The 21778-nt window shown below is 41.1% G+C and overlaps 1 protein-coding gene across 3 annotated transcripts in view; it reads right to left on the bottom strand.

Annotated features, from left to right (window-relative positions):
* The window catches only part of mdn1 (midasin AAA ATPase 1), a 99472-nt gene extending 83790 nt beyond the window's left edge, over window positions 1–15682 (bottom strand). For all 3 annotated transcript variants that reach the window (XM_034150385.1, XM_034150383.1, XM_034150384.1), the window contains exons 1-13: window positions 15421–15682; window positions 14920–15146; window positions 14302–14526; window positions 13093–13200; window positions 11869–12061; window positions 11371–11580; window positions 9978–10109; window positions 9268–9371; window positions 8436–8550; window positions 4743–4915; window positions 2505–2586; window positions 1915–2010; window positions 533–645 (exon numbers count right to left, since the gene is read on the bottom strand). In XM_034150385.1, the coding sequence (XP_034006276.1) occupies window positions 533–645; window positions 1915–2010; window positions 2505–2586; window positions 4743–4915; window positions 8436–8550; window positions 9268–9371; window positions 9978–10109; window positions 11371–11580; window positions 11869–12061; window positions 13093–13200; window positions 14302–14526; window positions 14920–15146; window positions 15421–15516 (1874 nt within the window). In that variant the 5' untranslated portion in view covers window positions 15517–15682. The remainder of the gene's footprint in view (window positions 1–532; window positions 646–1914; window positions 2011–2504; window positions 2587–4742; window positions 4916–8435; window positions 8551–9267; window positions 9372–9977; window positions 10110–11370; window positions 11581–11868; window positions 12062–13092; window positions 13201–14301; window positions 14527–14919; window positions 15147–15420) is intronic.
* Between the last annotated feature and the right edge of the window lie 6096 nt (window positions 15683–21778).

The following is a 21778-nucleotide window of genomic DNA, read 5'->3' as shown; positions in this document are numbered from 1 at the left end:
GGCTATTAATGTTTAGAGATCACAGTCATGTGATTTAACAAACAGCATACCAGACCAGCAAAACAGCAGCGAAATGGGCAAGAGTGTGTTTTTTTTGTTGTTTTTTTTTAATTGCTTATGATTTCAATTTCTTCCTTTGTAAAATAAATAGTGTGTATTTTCTTCTTTCAAAAGTTGCTTTAAATGGTTGTATTAGATGCAGCAATAGCAGAGATGTTATATATATATATATAATAATATAACACATTACAACCTCAAACTACTTTTAACATGCACACACTATTGGCAGGCTTCAATAAAAAGGCTGACTCTCATTCATATTGGCTTTAGTGTAATAATCTATGAATATTTGGGAATGACCTGATGGCTCTGCTTACCATAATGCATTTTTAAATCAATGCAATGTTTATTCAATTTGCCAGCAGGGGGGACTATTTGTTCCTATCAGATGGGGGAATGTTGGCACAACAACCAGCTGATGCATATATGGTGCAAAGAGAGGTCAGGGGGGGGGGCGAGGTGTCCCACTTACACACTGAGCTGCACCGCCTCCGTCTGCTTCCGACACAGAGTCACTCTCCCCACTGACACCCCCACCTCGCTCACAGAGATGCCCGGCTGGTACATCTGGCAGAAGTGCTGGGCCTGAACACAGACAGCATCAGAACATTACTACCACTGTAGACCAGGGGGGTCCAAACATTCTTCACTGAGGGCCACATACAGAAAAACATACGAAGGGCTGGGCCCCTCACTAGAGCTGATGTAAAATGCCTCATAAGTTAAGTTATCAGTTAGCAAAATCAATCAAATGTAGAAAAGTTATTCTTGATACTTGAATATGCCTTAAGAAAAACCAGCCTCAATCACAGCTCTCCAGAGGGTTTCCTTTATTTGGTTACAAACAGTGTTGGCAGCTCATCCCTTAACACAGGAGCCTCAGATTGAATATACAAAGGGGAAATATGAAGGGTCTATTTCAAGCTGGTAATGGAATTATGATATCTGGCTTTTTTTATCAACTAAGATTAGTTAGAAAATGTTCTCAACTTGAATTGACTGATTTGATTTGAAAATGAGGCATATTAACACATGGATACTGTGCAGTGTGCAATATATTGACATATTTCAGAAGTACAATTAAAGACAAGCACAAGTTTTATGTGTGGGCCATATTCCATTATACTTTTAGAATTTGGAAACCCCTGATGTAGATAATAAAACAGGGAGACCTTTTAGGACTACATTTCCAATTTATTTTCTCTTTTTTTTTTTAATCAATCAATGCAGTAGGGGATGCTTTACATACTTTAAAGCCAAGATAATATTTTTAAATCTACTTCATTTAATTTGTTTTATCTGTGAAACTGGTGGGAAACACAGATGGATTTGTTTTCATATTTTACTTTTTTAATGTAAAGTACACTAGACTGTTTTGGTATATCAAATAAAAATAACATTCTAATGTCTTCAGTAGATTTTATAGTGTTTAGATACTCTTAGATACTTCTTTACCGAGAATATGTATATATTGTGTTTTAACTTTTAATGTGTATTTTTATTTGATTTGTATTTGATTCTATTTTAAAAGGACATTTTGTAATTCTTGTAGTGCCGTGACAAAACAATTTCCAAACTTGGGATAAAAAAGAAAAGAATCTATGTATATAACTTGCCAGTTCTGTGCATGTAACCATGAATAACGACTAAAGGTCAATATTACGCATCTATTTCTTTCTTTTTTTAAAGGATTTCATAAAGATTATCCCATCAACCCTTTTTCTGACCAGTTTGTAAATACTAAACTCAGGAGAGAAGAGCCGAGGGATCAGACTTGGCAGATAGATCACTAACACTTCATGTGAATGCCTCCGAACCTCTCTAACTTTTCTTTCCGGAGCAGAGGTCAGGTACCTTCTCTTTGGAGATGTTCAGCTTGCTTCCAATGATCTCGGCCATTCGCAGGCGGCCTTCAGGACGGGACAGCATGGCAGTGAAGCAGTCCAGAGCCTGGAGAGAGACATTATGGAGAGAGACATTATGGAGAGACATCAGTCGATAGAAATCATTCATCCTCAATCAACACCCGATGTACAACCAAAACACATTTGTACTTCTAAAAATAGAAACGGGTATTCCAGTGCAGTACGACTAACCTCCTAGCAGGGTTGGGAGGGTTACTTTAAAAATGTAATCCGTTACAATAACTGATTACCTGTACAAAATGTAATCAGTAACCTGATCTGAGTATCAACATTTTAAAATAATGTAACCTGATTTCACTGTAACACTGTCATCCTGCTCTCTTTTTTTATGTAACAGTAATCGGATTACTTATTTGTATAATGTAATTGTAATCAAATACAGTTACCTTTATTTTGTATCCTGATTAAGTAATCTCATTACATGTAATCCAATACTTTCAACAGGCTGTCTGCTGGCCTCTGCGTGGGACAGATATTTATCCTGTGTTGAGAACATTTTAGCAGAACAAACCCACTGACCTCCTGGAAGACGTTCTGTGCTGTGGCTGAAGAGGTGCTGTCGAAGTTAACACTGATCCGCTCACACCACTTCAGCAGGTCCCTGAATGGACACACATCAAGACAAAACATACAATTAAAATGAGTGTAACAACGTTTTTGTTTTTTTATGAAATGTAGATGTCAGAGACGGTGTGTAAGAGAGTCCACTACAATCTCTAAATGAGCTTATTCAGGTATTTGATGTTCCATGTGCTAATCAAGAAGATTACAATAGAACCTGGTGTCTGTTTAAGTACTGCATGCAAGCTGCGACGCATTCAATGAACATGAAATCATTCAGGCAGGGACCGTTAGTCAGTGGTGTTAAGTAACTAAGTACATTTATTAAAGTACACTACTCAAGTACAATTTTGATATACTAGTACTTTACTTCATTGTTTAAATGTTTTGCTACTTTGTACTTCTACTAGGGCTGTCCCGAATACCATTTTTCGGGCTCCGGATATTCGGTAGTAATCAGCAGCGAATATTTAAATATCCGGCCCGCGCGGGAGGGGGGGGGTGCGTAGTAATCAGCAGCGAACCGCTTCAACACGTGTATTTCGGTTTATTCACGGCATTCATTTTGTTGTTCTACAGTATTGTTGTTTTATAGTTATTTGTTAATGTAACCCAATTTGTGTTCTTTGAAATTGAAAAGGATATCGCATTGTGTTTGTTACTTTCGTCGCAGTTGTGTCTCAAGTGTAATTTGGCTTGGCTTCCTATTTTGTATGGACATGCTTTTATTTTGAAGGAGTTAGCGCTGTTGACAGGAAGTTGTTGTTGCTATGGAAACAACGTGACGGAGATTAACGGAGGAAAGTCATATCTACATATAAAGACGGAGAAAGTAAACGATAACGTTTATGGTTAAGTGTTAGCACCCCCCGAAGAGGCACAAGCTCTTACGTTGATATTGGAGATTTCAATATATTCAAATAAAAATAAAAACGAATATCCGAATAACGAAATTGAAACCCGAATAGTACTCCAACGAACGAATATTCGGGTACAGCCCTAACTTCTACTCCACTAAAGTTCAGAGGTAAAAAGTATACTATTACTCCACTACATTTATTTAGTACCTTTAGTTGAAATGAAGTATATGTGATATTGAAGTGCAGAGCATGGAAACGTATTTCATGGCTGAATATTCAGCAGCACACACGTCACACTGGAATCACTTCCTACTTATTTTAGTGGCAATTTGACCTTTTAAAGCAGCAGCATTTTCAGTGATCTAATATCCAAACCACGTCCACAAAACAATATGAATTACTTGTCTCCGCCTGCCCAACGGGAACTTTGATTTCACACTGTGAACTTTTTAACCTGTTTTGTTGGAGTTTACTACGATCATTTGTCATGTAGAAAGTATACATTAATATTAAAAAGGTGCGTTTCATTTAAAGTATAAAAAAAGTATATGATTACAAAAGCAGAAGTATAGTGCAGATAAAGTGAAAAGAATACACTTACATATAAAAAAAAAGAAAATAACCAAGTATGCGCACGTTATTAATATTAAAAAGCAAGTAAACCACCATACAGCAGATAAGAACACCATGTTAAAAAAATACATATATTTTAGGAGGCATCTGTTACTGTTTGCCAATTGTAACTAAATCAGATCAAGAGGCCGCTGGTCTGACCCGTAGACTGGGTGATTCCGGCCCAGCGGACTGTCCAATCAATAGAGTATCGAACACAGCAGCAGCTAGTGGAAAGCTCATTAAAAGGCAAGTGATATTAATTGGGTTGGGGGTCTGACAAGGGGGCCTTCTCTGGTTTACCCCCCTGATAATGACCATCAGGATACATTCATCGGGTCAGAGAGGCCAGACGGTGTTAACATAGGGATGTGTAAGTCCTTTATTTTTGGTTCCAGCATGACCTTATATCCTCAGCTATGACACACAGGAAAGAAAGTCTAAAAAAAAGTTCAAAGGAAGAGTGTCAATTCTGATTTGCATAAGGGTTTCATTTTGTAATTATAGTCTAATTAGTCTTCCCTAGCAGACTGAAAACCCATCTGTCTCCACTGCACCTTGGCCAATAGAAGAAACTGTTCTCTCTTCTCAACATTGCCGTATATTATTGAAAGCTTATGAACTTGTAGGAGTTTTGCTTTTTTGAGTCAAGTCCCTTTCGATAAGATCAGTGTATTAATGAAATAAAGGTGAGCAGAGGGAGGCAGGGGTCAGCGGGGCTCACCTCAGGGATAGGGCCCTCCCCTCCAGCGTGCTCCGGTCCTCGCTATGCTGCGGGCTGTCCTCGGGGGTCTGCAGGCTGCTGCTGTCCCTGTGTCTCTCCCCGGTCAGCTGGCAGTAGATGTCCAGCAGCCGCTCGGACACCACGGTCAGCTGAGGGTACCGGCCCACCAGAACCTGCAGAGAGGGGGTCAGCACATTTCTGAGTCATGCCAAACGTCTGTTATAGTGAATGTTTAAGGAATGAGGACATCATTATAATAATCAATGGATTTATAAACAAAAGTAGCCTGTTTCTATGGTTTATATGTTAGCATACATTTTGCATGTTAGATGAACTTCTACATAAAAACATCAGCTGGGAGCTTTTCAAATAATGTTCTATGGTTATTAACAATCAACATATACTGTAGGTGAGGGAAACAAGTTTCAAGATTTACATGAGAAAATCCAACCTAATCTTTTTTTATCTCACTGAATTAAGTATTGTGCAGTTACCAGTAGAAAGGGCAATCGGAAACAAAGCGGAAATCATATTTCAAATCCGTCAAACAGCAATTCTTCTGGACCGACAGTCCAGTTTCAACCATTAGTGGAACATAAGTTCCTTTATCTTATGCCGCATCGGCTCCGCCTCTTTGCCCTTATTTGGATCAGGCTGGAGCAGGCAGGAGTTAGGCTCTGACGCTCTGACGCCTACTAAGGGCTTCTCAGCAACTCTGCAGAAACCTACGGGTGACGTCACGGACACTACGTCCATTTATATATACAGTCTATAGAGAGGCGAAGTCCCGCCCATCTACTTCCGGTCCATGGGACCTTATTTCAGAAAAAGTTTGTATTGAAGTCAATGGGGAGAGAAAGATTATCTTTCGATCCCGTTTGAATTGTGCCACGAATTACACATATGATGTTTGTCAATCTTAAAAAATCATTTCCATGTCAAAAAAAGTCACAGTTTGTCGTAAAACTGTTGAAATATAAGACTATGAAAAATACGCAACTAGAAAGACTACAAATCCCAGAATCCCGGTCCTGCATGCTGGCTCTTACGGGACGGACTAACTCCCCTTGTGTGTATGTACAGCTCTCAACATGCCCAGTGATTTTCACCTCTTTTAATACTTTTCGCCTCATTCTGAAAGAAAGAAGTGAAATGTGCCAACGTGACGGCCGTCTTGGTGTGTGGTGCGAGACGGGAGATGTAGTTCATTGAGCGGTTTCACACAAAAAAAGTGTTACTTCACAGTTTAAGACACATTTTTATTTTTTTGACTTGTAAAATTATCTTTTAAATTGACAAACATCATATGTGTAATTCGTGGCACAATTCAAACGGGATCGAAAGATAATCTTTCTCTCTCCATTGACTTCAATACATACTTTTTCCGAAATAAGGTCCCATGGAGCTCCCCCGGAAAGGGAGGGACTTCGCCTCTCTATGGGCGGGACGTGTAGCGAGCACAGTGGCAGGGTTGGGTTCCGAGTAAGAACAAATAACAATTGTCCGGTAACGGGATTAATAAGAGCTGTGAGGACAGGAGGACCACAGCTCTCTCTCTGTCTCTCTTTCCCCAAGCGACTCCGCTGCCCGTTGTTCTTTCTCTAACACGTAATGAAGGTAATTAAGCGTTTTAGCTCCTATGCTGTTAATATTGACCGCCATTTCCTTTATGAAGTAAACCAGCCTCCCGGTCTGTGTTCTCGCGCTGTCCTCACATCCCGGACTGTGAGACAGACTCGGAGGAGCACAGAGGTGTCAGTATTGTTTATTTGAAAGTACATTATTGAAATGAAAATACTATTTATTTACTTTTACAAACAGTGAGCAGCTGGGCAGCTGTAGCAGATGTATTGCAGGACACATCTAACAAATGACATGTGTTGGACACACAGACTGTGTGGTTGGACTCTGTCTCACAGGCAGGTTGCAGTGTAACATCAGAGGAGACTGGGCCAATTGTACATTTTCAAACTGCACCACTTAGAACTAACTAAACAATGCAGAGATTATTTTTATATAATTTATTATCGATGTTTTGGGCAATACTAAGCACTCCCTGAGACATTTTTGCTCAGAAAAACTAAAGTGAAAAGTAACAAATAATAAAATAATATAAATCTTGATCTCTAACTGCTTTTAGCATTTCATTCTTCCATACCTGCATTTGTTTTGCCACCCGCAAAAAACAAAACTACAAATAAATATGTTTCTTTTAAACTTGTGATTAATGAAATAATTGTATTGTGATTAATCAGATTACATATTTTGATCTATTGACAGCACTAATATAAATAAATAACAAAACTCTCTAAACCATTTTGATATTTTGTTATCTCTACTGTACGCAGTTTCAGTGTAGTCCATACATCATCCACTCGTAGCTCTCACTACTGAGATTATTAATTAAGAGTCGTTTATTTATCCCATATTCAAATCTTTCTTTTCATCCTATTTTCCTTCCATCAGGTAACCGATATACATATACATATATACATACACCGCATATACCAGAGTTTCCGTTAGCCGGTAATTACCGGTAAAATATGCTGAAGACCGGAAAATCTAAATGTCTCCGGTCAAAATGTCCGGTCAAAATAATTTCCCCTTAGCACAATACCGCATCAGTTGCGCCACTTATGTGACAGACAAGAATAGTCAATTCTAATGTCTAACATTTAATGTGGAGAAAGAGATGTCCTGTATGGGTTGATTGTGCGTTGATCTGTTGATAATGCCTCCGGTGGGCATGTAAACAAATGCATAATGCTGCACTATACTTTGCGTCCTCACCCGGTTGCATAGCGACGCTTATTGTTTAGGTGTCTTTTAATAAGCAGGTAGTCATATCATTAGCTAGAACTAGCTAGATCTGATCGATATGGACATAAACGCGAGTGAAGTCTAATCTGACGGGAGAGAGAGATCGGCTGCTGCTGACGAGTCGACACGCAGCTCTGCATGATCACCTGCAGCGGTGAGCAGAGCAAAACACACTTCAGGTTAGAACATCACACGTAGCTATTTGAATTACCTCTCAAACTACCTAAACTAGTTATAGATATGTTTAGTTTTACTGTCGGGTCACTCATTACTGGATCCGCGAGCTGCATGATACTGACGGGCTGTCAGGAGAGGGAGAGAGCGCTCTGTTTATTATTCCCGTGTTATTGTAAATTACTGTACACTTTTGAATAATGTAGTTAATCTACTATAATTAGTTTGTTTAATATCGAATCATATCAATATGTTTTAAAGCTCAATAAATAACAAAGAAGACCTTTGACCGGCACTTTTCCCATTTTGTCCGGAAGATTTCAACTTTAACGGACATTTTGACCGGCAAAAAAAATTCTAACGGAAACTCTGGCATATACATCCCACCCCATATTCCCTAACTATAGCTAACTTTGGTACATGTTTATGCACACCTGGGTAATATTTTATGGCACGGTTCTGGACTGATTCCCACAAAGCAGTACAACATTTGGAAGGCCCGTATCCCCAGTAAAGTAAAAGTGTTTGAGTATGATTGGACGCTTCCTTCCTTCCTTCAGGGTTTTACTCTAACACTGGTTTCTCCCAAAGCTCTATCAGCTCATTCAGGACAACACCTATATGACGTCCATGTACTCCTCTGTAAATAGCGGGCTGATAGACAGTATGGCTGTGCAGCTGTGGGGGTGCATCACTCACCTTCTTCAGCTCTTCTCTGGGCATGTTCCCCATCTGCAGCTTGGTCCAGTATTTGTCCAGCAGCGCAGCGTGAGAGTTCTGTGGTTTGTGCCAACTGCCCCCGCTGTAGTACATCCTGAAAACACCGGCAGAACAAATATCATACCATGCTCACTTTAGGCAGGGACTGGCTAGGCTTAAGTCGGCTGGGTTTGAACTTTATCATGTTCTCATTTATCACAAAACTACTTCCTTCACTATTCTACAGCTGAATGCTGGTATACAGGATTTATTGAATCAGAATCAGGTTATTGAGGTATGATTACACATACGAGGAATTTGCCTTGGTGTATATGGTGCATACATCAAACACATTTAAAGATCAAATGTAAGAAAAACCACCCAAAAATAAAAACTATTATAAGATTAGAAAATGATTTACATGAAATATAGATATACCAAAAAACTATGTACAGTATACTCATAATTTTTTCATAATGTTATGAAAAGAGGAAATCTGTGTAGATACTGAGAGAGGCAGCTTGTGTACAAATGTGCAAAAATATTTGACCTCATGGATGGATATTTCCTTTCTTATCCTGAAACTGTCTACCAATTGTTCTTAACCGGCTGTAAATTGCTTGTCTCAAATTGCTAAACTGTTCAGGAGCACTTTTGTGGCTTTCATCTTTTTAAACGATGCCCCCAAACAGTGCTTCCTGTTCTGCTCCATTTGTGGGTAGGTGTCAAATACAAAAACCTTACCAAAGATGAAAAAACAAAACTCACTATTCAACCTCCAAATAGTCACATCTCTACAAACAGCTGATTCATAATGATGTTATTTTCTGACCTTCTTGTTGCAAAGAACAGAAACCCAGGAGCGACGTCGATGCAGTCCTCCCGTCCGGGAATCATCAGCTTCTTATTCTCCATCAGAGGCAGGAGCACGGAGATCTAAGAGACAAATACAGTTGTGGGTTTTTTCATTCACAACAAACATCAAGCTGCTTATACGTTTTAAGATATATTGAATATATAATAACCTTCCTGTCAAATTTGACCCGTTTTGAATGTTTTTAAGTCAAAATAAGGGGTTATTTCATTTAATTGCCACAAAAATAACATAATTATCACTAATGTCATGGTGCATCTGGTGTCACTGTGCTGCCATTTAAAGATTTGAATGCCTGAACACACTGCTGCTGAAACAAAATAATATCCCAGTTTGGGATCAATAAAGTACCTATATGTCTATCTATCTTAAAAGTTGATTTAAAACTGAATTATTTCTAAACTTTGACATATACAAGTCTGTTCTAATCTATTGCCATATGTTCCTCTGATCTTAACTATAGTCAAAATATTGGCTTTTTTTACTCAAAAAACTAAAGTCAAAACTGAAAATAAGTTTGCTTAAAGAGTGTTATGTAGATTTGGGTGGTGATTTATACGATATGCTTTCTTAACAGTCAAACCAAGACAAACATTGCACAGTGGAAGGTGAGACAACCCAAGGGTTAAGGCCATATTTGATACAGTTCTCAACAAGTGTGAACTCACCACATCCAGAGGCGCGTGGTCGATGTCCTCCAGGAGGATCCACTGGCCTTTAGAGACAGCCTGAGTCAGCGTCCCGGGCTGCCACACAAACTTCCCCGGGATATCAGTGCAGCGGTACATCCCCAGCAGCATCTGGGACACACACACAACACAGGACAGATGTTCACCTCCATCTCATCCAGATTCAATGTTAGAGCGGCACTCCATAGGTAAGAATTCATCCCTGCTATATGGGTCATGTGTTCTACAAGGTGAGACACCGGGAGCCCGGTTATTTAATATTTGAACATCCATAAAGTTTGGGGACAGAGAAGCATACAACGAGCAAAATCCAAGTAGCAAAGGCAGAGACACCCTGACTTTAGCATAGCATATAGAGAGGCGAAGTCCCTCCCCTTCCGGTGGGACTCATGGGACCTTATTTTGGAAAAAGTTTGTATTGAAGTCAATGGAGAGAGAAAGATTATCTTTCGATCCCGTTTGAATTGTGCCACGAATTACACATATGATGTTTGTCAATCTTAATTAATAATTTCCATGTCAAAAAAGTCACAGTTTGTCGTAAAACTGTTGAAATATAAGACTATGAAAAATACGCAACTAGAAAGACTACAAATCCCAGAATCCCGGTCCTGCATGCTGGCTCTTACGGGACCGACTAACTCCCCTTGTGTGTATGTACAGCTCTCAACATGCCCAGACTTGGAGTGATTTTCACCTCTTTTAATACTTTTCGCCTCATTCTGAAAGAAAGAAGTGAAATGTGTCAACGTGACTTCGCCTCTCTATTGCAAAAGCACTTCATTTATAGGTTTTTTGTTATTTAATTAACCTGTAATTTCCTGATATGTTCATGTGCAATGTGAATTTGAACATTTAGTAGGTAAAGTTACAAATACATGGAGTAAAGCTCACACAGACACAGAGGGCAGCTCAGGGGTCCTTTAGGTGAAACGCAAAGAGGTCAAATCATTGTTTATTAGACAGTGCTGAGTGTATGCAGCCTCCTGCAGGGATGTGCTTGTGCTCTTGTATGGTACAGGTAACTAATGAATGAGAGGTTGTATAAAAGTATTGAAACAAATGTATATTGTATATGTATAACTGTCACAAGCTGGCGGTAATACATATATACACATATATATATATATATATATATATAAATATATATAAATATAAAAATATTGTATTTATCGTAGTTTTTACAAGTTTCTTTGTTTTAAAAGAATGCACGCCTGGAAGTCCCTTTGAAGTCCAAGTGTGGAACATAAGCTCCAAATATACTAGATCCTACAATTACCATTATACGTCTCCATGCTGTTGTTAATAGACCCCCCCCCTGCTTCCTGAGTACTCCCCGCCTCAGTAAACTGTGCTTCCTGTGTGCTCTCACCTTGCTGTCGGTCTGATCCCCGAGCTGCACCTTCAGGATGTCTGTAGCTTTTGTGTGTCCTGTGACGGCAGCCATGAACTCCACCAGGGCAGTTTTTCCACAGCCAATGGGACCTTCGAGCAGCACAGGCTTCTGGGAAGCCACGGCCAGAGCCAGTCTCCTCAGATTCCGGCACGTTGAGTCCACCAGCACCAGATCCTTTTGGTTCCTCTGCAAGTAAGATCAGCATCAGGACCAAAACACCATATGATACACTTTATTGTCTCGCAAGGTCAAATCATAAATACTACATAGTACATGAGAAGAAAACACCATATTCCCACATTACACAGACAACATACTGACAGTGACCCCATTGCACAAATCTGGAACTCTGGGTGGAGGATGTGGGTGGGATCAGATGTAATCTTTTGTGCCCGTCTAATGATTGGCTGCTCATAAATGCTCAATAAGATCCACAGCAGAGTATTTGGATGGGACAAACTAAAGGGTAAATACCTGTTCAGGCAGTCGAGGAGCTATCCTGGGAAGGATGACGCCGCAAACTGCCACCACGTTCTGGGAGAGGTCCTCTGACACCACCTGGCCTCTGGTGAACTTATTGGCTTTCTCCTGGCGCCACACCACAGAGCCCTGATTGGCTAACACCAGAGCTTTCTCTACCTCCAGCTGCTGGCTTTCTTCCAAAGATCTTAAGAAGTAACAAAGAAAAAGTTATAAAACCGAGACGATAGTTCGGTACCTTTATTCTCTAACATTTGGAGTTCATACTTTGACTTGTAATTGAGTATTTTTCAGATTGTATTGTTCGTATTAAAGGGTACCTAGTAAAAACTAAAATCTGAAAACCTGTTTTACCACTTATGGATGGTAACTAAACTTCTAACCCATAATGCTCTGCCCTACTTATGGTTCATTTCATACGAACTCACCGAGGCATCCCGGGTTATGTTATATATTGTTCAATTTTTCACTGGACTTGGTTGACATTTCTACTAAACAGCAAGAGGGGGGTGCGTAGCAATCAGCAGCGAACCGCTTCAACACGTGTATTTCAGTTTATTCACGGCATTCATTTTGTTATTCTACAGTATTGTTGTTTTATAGTTATTTGTATATGATCCAATTTGTGTTCTTTGAAATTGAAAAGGATATTGCATTGTGTTTGTTACTTTCGTTGCAATTGTATTTGTCTTAAGTGTAATTTGGCTTGGCTTCCTATTTTGTATGGACATGCTTTTATTTTTGAAGGAGAGTTAGCGCTGTTGACAGGAAGTTGTTGTTGCTATGGAAACAATGTGACAGAGATTAACGGAGAAAAAGTAATATCTACATATAAAGACGGAGAAAGTAAACGATAACGTTTATGGTTAAGTGTTAGCACCCCCCGAAGAGGCACAAGCTCTTACGTTGATATTGGAGTTTTCAATACATTAAAAAAAAAACGAATATCCGAATAACGAAATTGAAACCCGAATAGTACTTCAACGAACGAATATTCGGATATTCGGGTACAGCCTTAGTACTGTGTAGTATTTGTTTAGTTTGATGTCTCCTTAACAAAAAGTGTTGGCCTTTCATAAAAAAATTCAACAGATCTCGCCTTATGTAGAACATAATATATAAGACTAGCCATATATTAAAAATATATATATATTAGTATTTTCTAACACTTTATAGTGGCTGTTATCTGATATGACAAAAAAAGAAAAAGGAACATACTTGAGTTTCATGTGCAGGATCTCATCACTGGTCAGCACTTTCCTCTGGAAGATGGTTTTCTGATTATCAGTCATATGAGAGACCAGCGCTAAACACTGGGCTGTGTACCTGTGACACACAACAAGAAAACACAGTAAGTCTCATTTGTAAGGTAAACAAGCAGAAAGCAAAAGAAGGCCAAGATGTTGTAGAAAGTTCGAGAGTTCTTGACATTATATCTGAGCTCAGTTCAGATACCGTGACTCCCAAACATTGTATAGCTGAACGATGATTCCTCCATCAATTTATTAAAGCATCAGAAAAGGGTGCTTCATGCTTGTTTATTCGCAGAAGAAGGAATTCTCATAACACGATGGAAACCCCCACATACTGTATTTATCAAGCAATGGATATCTTCCTTCCATGACCTACTGATCTCAGAGCTGTCAATCACTTCTGCTAACAATGCTAAAGGAGAAACACTGGAGGCTATATAAAGAGCTGCTGATCTGGTGATTTCTCACACTCTACTGCACTGCTTTTTTTTAATTAATACTTGCAGCTTGTTAACTATACTGATGAATGTTACATCAATTGTCTGTAACTGTACCGTTACCATTCTTGGGCCAGGACTCTCTTGAAAAATACATTTTAATCTCAATGAGTTAAATAAAGGTAAAATAAAAATAAAATAAAATATTTTGCTTCAGAAACCTAACACTGCCAAATAAACTCAACAAGTCAAAATGAGCATTTCTAGTTTAAGCTAGTCTACTGTTTCAGAATAAAGCTTATGGCGGTTGTAGAAGCCAACAAGAGTAACTTGGATTTTTGAAATGATCCTGTGGTTTATTCAAGTGCCATGACTGTGCGACATCGAGCTGGCATGAACAACGCCAGGACCCTCGAATGGAAAAAAGCTGCAGGAAATTCAGCCATCAGCCAGTTTGTTATTTACAAATGTGCTTTAAATATTGTGACATGTCAAAACGTCTTCCGTCAAATAGGCCAATTGTAGAAACTTGAAACATATTTGGGAAAAATAATGTGAAATCTTCATCATATAGGTGAATGATTACAAAATATTATTATTACAACATTATAACAGTATTTTGAGAATAATAACGCTTCATGTTTTAGATTGACTCTGTTTAGCAAGTTCCAAGTTTCTGCAAGCTAACCAAGTGGATACTTTGGAAATGCCTCTTGTGGCCCAGGGACGGTACATACCCTCGCACCATGACATCACTGGTGAGCAGCTGGGACACGCAGGGGCTCCAGTCCCACAGCATCCGGAACTTGGCACAGTCACTCTGGAGGAAGCGCAAGGTGGCCCCCATGAGGTCCCGCAGCTTCATCCTCCGCGGGCCGTACTGAACAGCCGACGCCTCTTCACTGGTGAAGAAGAGCCTCTGAAACACTGGGGGGGCATTGTTGAAGTACCTGGCAGCAAACCTGATGGAGAACAGTGGATTACACAGGACAGGGGTTCAGTCTTTTATCATGTAATCCAATGCCAATATGTGTCTGTAGTAGGGATGGGAACGATTAATCGAATATTCAAAATTATTCAGGTATTCGAATATGAGATATGAATATTTTTATTTTTTTTGGGAGGGGTGCCTAAGTTGATTACATATGATCTCTAAAGGCAAATAGAAACATGGGAGAAGTGTTGGTAGTGATGGGTGTCAATCAGGGCCCTCATCTAATTTCACCCAATGGGCCCCATAGTGATTAAACCCAGCCATGTGACCAGCTGTAGTACCCCGAGCGTCTTTGGGTGCTCTGCTGAATAGAGGGGACATTTCTGAAGTTCACCAAAGAAAATAGGAGTGTGTTACTTACGCCTGAGCATCAGGGCTGATGCCGAGCAGTTTGCTGAGGGCCACACACAGGCGCTCGTGGAGGTCATGGTTGATCCGGCCCCCAGCTTTGACCCTCTCTGCGTTTCGCTCCAAAAGGTCCAACACCAGGGGCCTCAGATGTCGAGCAATCAGTAAAGTATAGTCCTTCTCCAGCAGCAGCTGAGACACACAGTCCAGAATACACTGCCTGTCCTGCTGGCTCCATATCTGAGGAGAGATCACAGAGGAAAGGTCCACATTGAGACATATTGATTGGTTGAAATAAACACATACATCAATATGTCTACTAAGCATTATAATAATGGGTATTATTATGGCAGCAGAATGCTTTTAATGACACAACACACTAATATGATGCACAGTGACCACTGACATGTGAAGGGAAGGTAACTGCACGCACGCACGCACGCACGTTTTGAGTCAAATTAAAACACTCTGACACACAGATTTGTTTAATACACTAGAAATTAACACATCTTACCTGTTTTGATAGATATTGGGACAGTTCGTTGTGACTTTTGTCAACATGTCTGGATATGGTACCCAGTGATGGCAGGCTCAGTTCTAAATTCTCCATCGTATCATTTGTCGCCTCGTGAGGGTCGCTCTGCTACGGAAACAAGCTCGCGCGGTCTATGATTATATGTATCTTGATTTACTCTTATTAAAACAAACTGTGTGATAATTACGCGCTTGTCTGTCTCGGGCTGTTTCACAACACATGCACGTTCCCGTCACTGGTGTTAAATCCTGTCCACATGTGAGTGAAGCGCAATTCCTTCCGGGTCACGTCCATCGTTTAGAGTTAACCACGCCCACTTCCGCATCAACGTAGCTCTGCGCTACTGCGTCATGGATGAATAAAGAGAATTTGCCGTCCCCATAGCAACACATCCGGGTATTTCATCATGTAAACAGAAATGTATTTACTTTTTAATTCGTTTGAAACAATTTTCCATGATTTTTTTATTTAATCTTCATGACGGGTGTTAAAGTATAATACCAATATTTTGGTCCAGCTCAGGACATCATGGGACTGTTAAAGTGAAAAACAGTTACAGGGTGGACATATGCTAAACTTGCCTATTGCTACTTGTGTGAGCTAGCACTTGGTGTCAACAGAAATAGATATTTGATAAATATATTAAAGGTCCCCTATTATACTGTTTTTGATCAATATATTATAGGTCTCAGATATATACAAAACATGTCTTTGTGTGTTTGGCTCAAAATACCAAACAGATCATTGTAGCATCCCATAATACCCTCTGTTTCAGCCCTGTGTCCAAAGTGCTGATTCTCTGTCTGTTACTTTAGATGAAAATAAGGAGCCACTCCCCACGCCCCTCTGAGAGATATTTGGTTAAAAATAACACAATGGTGCTCTAGGAGGAGATTCAGGTGATAAGGTGAGGGGGTTACCTTGGTTGGTTATTGGCTAATCATGGCAGGGTTGCCAACTTTGGGTAGGCCTACCTGGCTGGAGTGAGATTTTGATATCATGGGTTAAATTACACGTATGCGCACTAAAAGACTGCTAATGTGTCAGTAGCGGGACCTTAGCATATATATATAGGATATTTATACAATATATACAAATACACAATATTGGACATAGACTATAAAGGGCACAAAGTCACTAATGAAAGTCAAACACATGTTTGTTTCCACTGTTTTATTGTGTGCATATGTAGCAAGAACAACATATAACCAATACATCGCCTGTCCCGATAAGCAATTCATTGACTTATCGTAAGATAAATAAAAATGAACTCGATAACTTTTCTGACCTCGATAAATTGTACATGCGTGTTTGTTTACATAAGGATGTGACTAGCAGTTTGAAAGGATGTACTTGAATTATTATTATATATTATCATTATGTCAGTGATCTAAAATGGTCATACAACGGTGCCGACAATATTATCATTTATCGCAATAATTTCCGGGAAAATGTATCTAACAAAATTAATTATCGTGACAGGCCTATACATGAAACACACACACACAAACAAATCTACAGACTTACTCTGCCAAATATATTAATTAACACACTCTCACTCTCATACACTCTTTGACTCTATTTTTGGCCTATTAGAACAATAAGCAGCAGACTTTGACTTGTTTATAATTTCTACTGGATCTTAGATCTGTGCATGCGCAATACGGGTCGGGGATTGACCAACCGGCTCCCACTGCTCTGCTGTCTGTTAACATTGTTAAGAGTGGTGGGGGCTGGGACGGAGCGGATCGACAGCTTGAGCAACTTAACATTGTAAATAACCAACAAAAAACGATCGCCGGATCATCTTGTTTTTGGCGTGAGAATAGTTTGGGCAGCATGAGAGCGTGAGTCACACGCCAGATGTGTGAGAGTTGGCAACCCTGCTAATGACAAGTAAAAAAAAACGTTATGACATCATAAAGTGGCCAAAATCTGATCAGCTCATTTTCAGACAGGTTATTATATAAATGGATTGTTGGGGAATAATTTCCCCTGCATGTCCTCCTTCGCCCTCTGACGCAGATGCCCAACCAAGCCGTTATCTCCCATAAGGAGGGGCTGCCCTAGCATATTGTTGTTGTTACCAGTTTATGACCGGGCAACTCTCGGTTAGAGATAGTTGTTGTTGTGGGACACCTGGAACACATCCTTCTCGGGGTGTAGATGACCCCGAGCCATAAGCGACAACAAATGTGATTCAGTGTCCTCAGCTGTTTAGTCTATCTATTGAAGAATGTTGATTATTACACTCTGAACGTTAAAACCTCGATCTACAGGAGGGTTCTTCAGAATTGATTGTTGCATCGCAACCGTGTGGTCAAACCGTGGCCCGTGACATGTCTTGTGAATTCTCCGGCCGAAGCTCCAAATAAATCGTCAGTGTTTGCCATCAAAGCTCCAGCTCTCCATCGTGTCTCTCTACCCTTTCACACCGGCGCTTTTCCAGCTCCTGCTGGGAGCTAGAGCCTGAAAAGCGCCGGTTTTTCCTGTTCACACCGCAGCGGCGGCGCCTCATAGCTCCAGAAAGCGGTTCACTTCCAGCTCCAAAAAATTGTCGGTCCAGAGGCAAGAGCTTCGGAGCTATGACGCGGCGTCGCTTACGTCGAGGCGTGCAGGAAACCTTACTTTGACCATCCGTTCGCTGTTATTGATCATTGTGGAGATACATGGGCTATACAGGTTGTCATGTCCGACTATCAGAAGTAGAATCATAATGAAAAATACGCCGGTAAAATGTGCCTATAGAAAACGGCTTAGCAAGTAGTCAGTTTAGCTTCGGTTGCTATGCTAACATCACCCATGTTATACCAGAGAAACTTTCATAACAGCGTTGTGATGCCAAACAGCGTCAATTCAGACTGACACACATTCACTTAAGGGGAACTATGTATCAGCTGCTTGTGTGACAGTCAGACAGTGAATACTTTAGAGCCGTGTGAGCTAACCCGGAGCTAACGGGACAATAAACTCCCGTGGAAGTGCAGCCACTGCAGCGGTCGGTAAATGCCGCTGAAACACATTAATAAACAATGAACCACGGCACTCTGGAGAAAAGTATAAGGTTGGAGAAGTCGTTATTTAATTTAATCTGGCTTCGTATGATTAAAAGCAACACGATCATCGACCCGACGCAGTCCCCGGCCCGTTGTTGTTGTGGGAGAAAATCAGCGACGTAAACTGTGACGTCATGACGCAGCAGCGGCAGCTCTGGGCAGTGTGAACAGAGCGGGAGCTGAAAAGGGAAACGGGAGCTGAACCAGAAAGGCTCTCGCGAGGAGCTAGAAAGTGAAAAGCGCCGGTGTGAAAGCCGCATATGAGTCCTGACTCCAATTGCTTCAGAAGTTTCCCCCACATGGATCAGGACAAAAAGAGAGCAAATATTTTTTCCTGAAACTTTCCGAATCTCTTTACACAGAGGGGACACATGTTTATGTATAAAAGACATGAAAAAGTGTGTTTTGTATGATAGGTCCCCTTTAACCATATTTTCTAAATTACAAAAATAATCTGTTTCCACTGAAAATAAGCATAACAGGATGGACATGTTATGCTTTACCGCAACAGTCAAGCTCTTTAAAAAACATTAAAAACACTTTGAATGACGAACTTCTTGTAAACGATGTTCCCGCTCAAAGTGAATTCTTCTTAAATGGTAGGATAGTAAAGTGGCCTGGCCAGGGGGATTTAAATCAGAGTAGCAGGGTGGACATTCAAACCTGGGACACACACTTTAAATAAAACAAACACTTTTGTTATTAATTCGTTTTTACATTCTATGCTATTTTTGTTTGCTTCTTTGAACTTCTACCCCACTACAATTCAGAGGTAAATGGTGTACTTTTACTCGACGACATGTATTTAATCTTACTTTACAGATTTGGATTAATGATGAAATATAATCAAGTGTTAAATCAGACTGTAGTTCCACCTGGAGTAAATTCACAAGCTACCCTGCAGTATACAAAGTCATTCAAACTAGCTGCACCTTTACCAGCTTTGAGAACACTTTCATGATCAATCATTATAAAACATATCATACAGTATATATTATTCTGAAATGGACCAATCTATACAATGACTACTTTTACTTTTGGTACTTTAAGTATAATTTGATGCTAATACTTTTCTACTTTTACTTGAGAAACATTTTGAATGCAGGACTTTTACTGTACTTGTCCTTGATCTCATATTCTCAAGAAACTGCACTACTTCTAACCTCTCTGTAAACCCACTTCACACATCCGACCACTTTTTCATTTCATTCTCTCTACCCCTTTCCAAACATAACAAACTAATCTCTTCTCATTCTGCACCTGTCCGCCGTAACCTTCGTTCCCTCTCCCCCTCTACCTTTGCCTCATCGGTGCTCTCAGCCCTCCCTTCCTCTGACTCGTTCCAACTCCTGCCTCCAAACTCTGCTGCAGAAACTCTCCTCTCTACTCTTTCATCCTCTCTGGACTCTCTCTGTCCTCTCACATCTCGGCAGGCTCGTCAGTCCCTCCTGCTCCCTGGCTAAATGACGCACTGCGTGCTAATAGAACCATCCTTAGGGCAGCAGAGCGGAAATGGTGGAAATCCAAACCCCATGACGACCTCCTAACCTATCAGGCTCTCCTCTTTCTCTGCTTCGATCTCTCAGGCAAAAAGCACTTTCTTTCAAGATAAAATCCATTCTTCATATTCTAACCCCAAAAAACTATTGTATATCTTCTCCACCCTCCTCGAACCCCCCAAAGCCCCTTCCCCCTCCTCCCTTCTGTCAAGCGACTTTGTTAACTACTTTGAAAAAAAGGTTGATAATATTCGCTCTTCTTTTTCCGACTCACCTTTACTCACCGCTGGGTCACCAGACCCACCGTTCACCCACACACTAACCTCCTTTTCCCCTCTCTCTCCAAGTGAGGTTCTTACCCTCGTTACCTCTGCCCGTCCTACCACCTGTCCTCTGGACCCTATCCCCTCAAACCTCCTTCAGACTATCGCTCCTGATATTCTACCGTTTCTCACCCATTTCATCAACACTTCTCTAACTTCTGGTCACTTTCCAAACAGTCTCAAGGAGGCAAGAGTAAACCCTCTCCTAAAGAAACCCACTCTCAACCCGTCTGATGTTATAAACTACAGGCCTGTCTCTCTCCTCCCATTCCTGTCTAAAACACTTGAACGCGCTGTCTTTAAACAACTCTCCTGTTATCTCCATCAGAACAACCTTCTTGATCCGCACCAGTCTGGTTTCAAGGCAGGTCACTCCACAGAAACTGCTCTCCTTGCTGTCTCTGAGGAACTGCACACTGCTAAAGCAGCCTCCCTCTCCTCTGTCATCATCCTTTTGGACCTGTCTGCTGCATTCGACACGGTGAACCATCAGATCCTCCTTCACACTCTCCAAGAACTTGGAGTTTCAGGCTCTGCACTTTCCCTCCTCACCTCATACCTCAAAGACCTTACGTACAGGGTAACTTGTAGAGGGTCCGAGTCCGACCCTTGTAAATTAACTACAGGGGTCCCTCATGGCTCTGTTCTTGGTCCCCTCCTCTTCTCCTTGTACACAAACTCGCTCGGATCTGTCATTAGCCCGCATGGTTTTTCATACCACTGCTACGCTGACGACACCCAATTAATTCTGTCTTTTCCCCGCTCAGAGACCCAGGTCGTCGCACGCATCTCTGCTTGTCTAGCAGACATCTCTCAGTGGATGTCTGCTCACCACCTCAAGCTCAACCTTGACAAGACTGAACTGCTTTTCCTTCCTGGAAAAGATTGTCCCACTCTTGACCTAACAATCAACATCGGCCCCTCTGTTGTTTCCCCGACTCGGACTGCAAGGAATCTGGGTGTGACCCTAGATAACAATCTGTCCTTCACTGCAAACATCGCTGCTACAACCCGCTGCTGCAGATACACTCTTTACAACATCAGGAGGATACGTCCCCTCCTGACCCAGAAAGCGACGCAGCTTCTGGTCCAGGCTCTCGTCATCTCACGCCTAGACTACTGCAACTCCCTCCTGGCTGGTCTACCTGCATGTGCCATCCGACCTCTGCAGCTCATCCAGAATGCAGCGGCTCGTCTGGTCTTCAACCTTCCAACATTTTCCCACACCACGCCGCTCCTCCGCTCCCTTCACTGGCTTCCAGTAACTGCTAGAATCCACTTCAAGACACTGGTACTTGCGTACCATGCTGTGAATGGATCTGGCCCTTCCTACATCCAGGACATGGTTAAACTGTACACCCCAGCACGTGCACTCCGCTCTGCATCGGCCAAACGGCTCGCTGCACCCGCACTGCGAGGGGGACCCAAGTTCCCATCAGCAAAAACACGTGGGTTTGCT

The sequence above is a fragment of the Trematomus bernacchii genome, unplaced genomic scaffold (assembly GCF_902827165.1).
Source record: "Trematomus bernacchii unplaced genomic scaffold, fTreBer1.1, whole genome shotgun sequence".
Lineage (NCBI taxonomy): Eukaryota > Metazoa > Chordata > Actinopteri > Perciformes > Nototheniidae > Trematomus > Trematomus bernacchii.
Note: the sequence above shows the minus strand (reverse complement) of the source record. Positions and strands in the feature narration are given on the sequence as shown.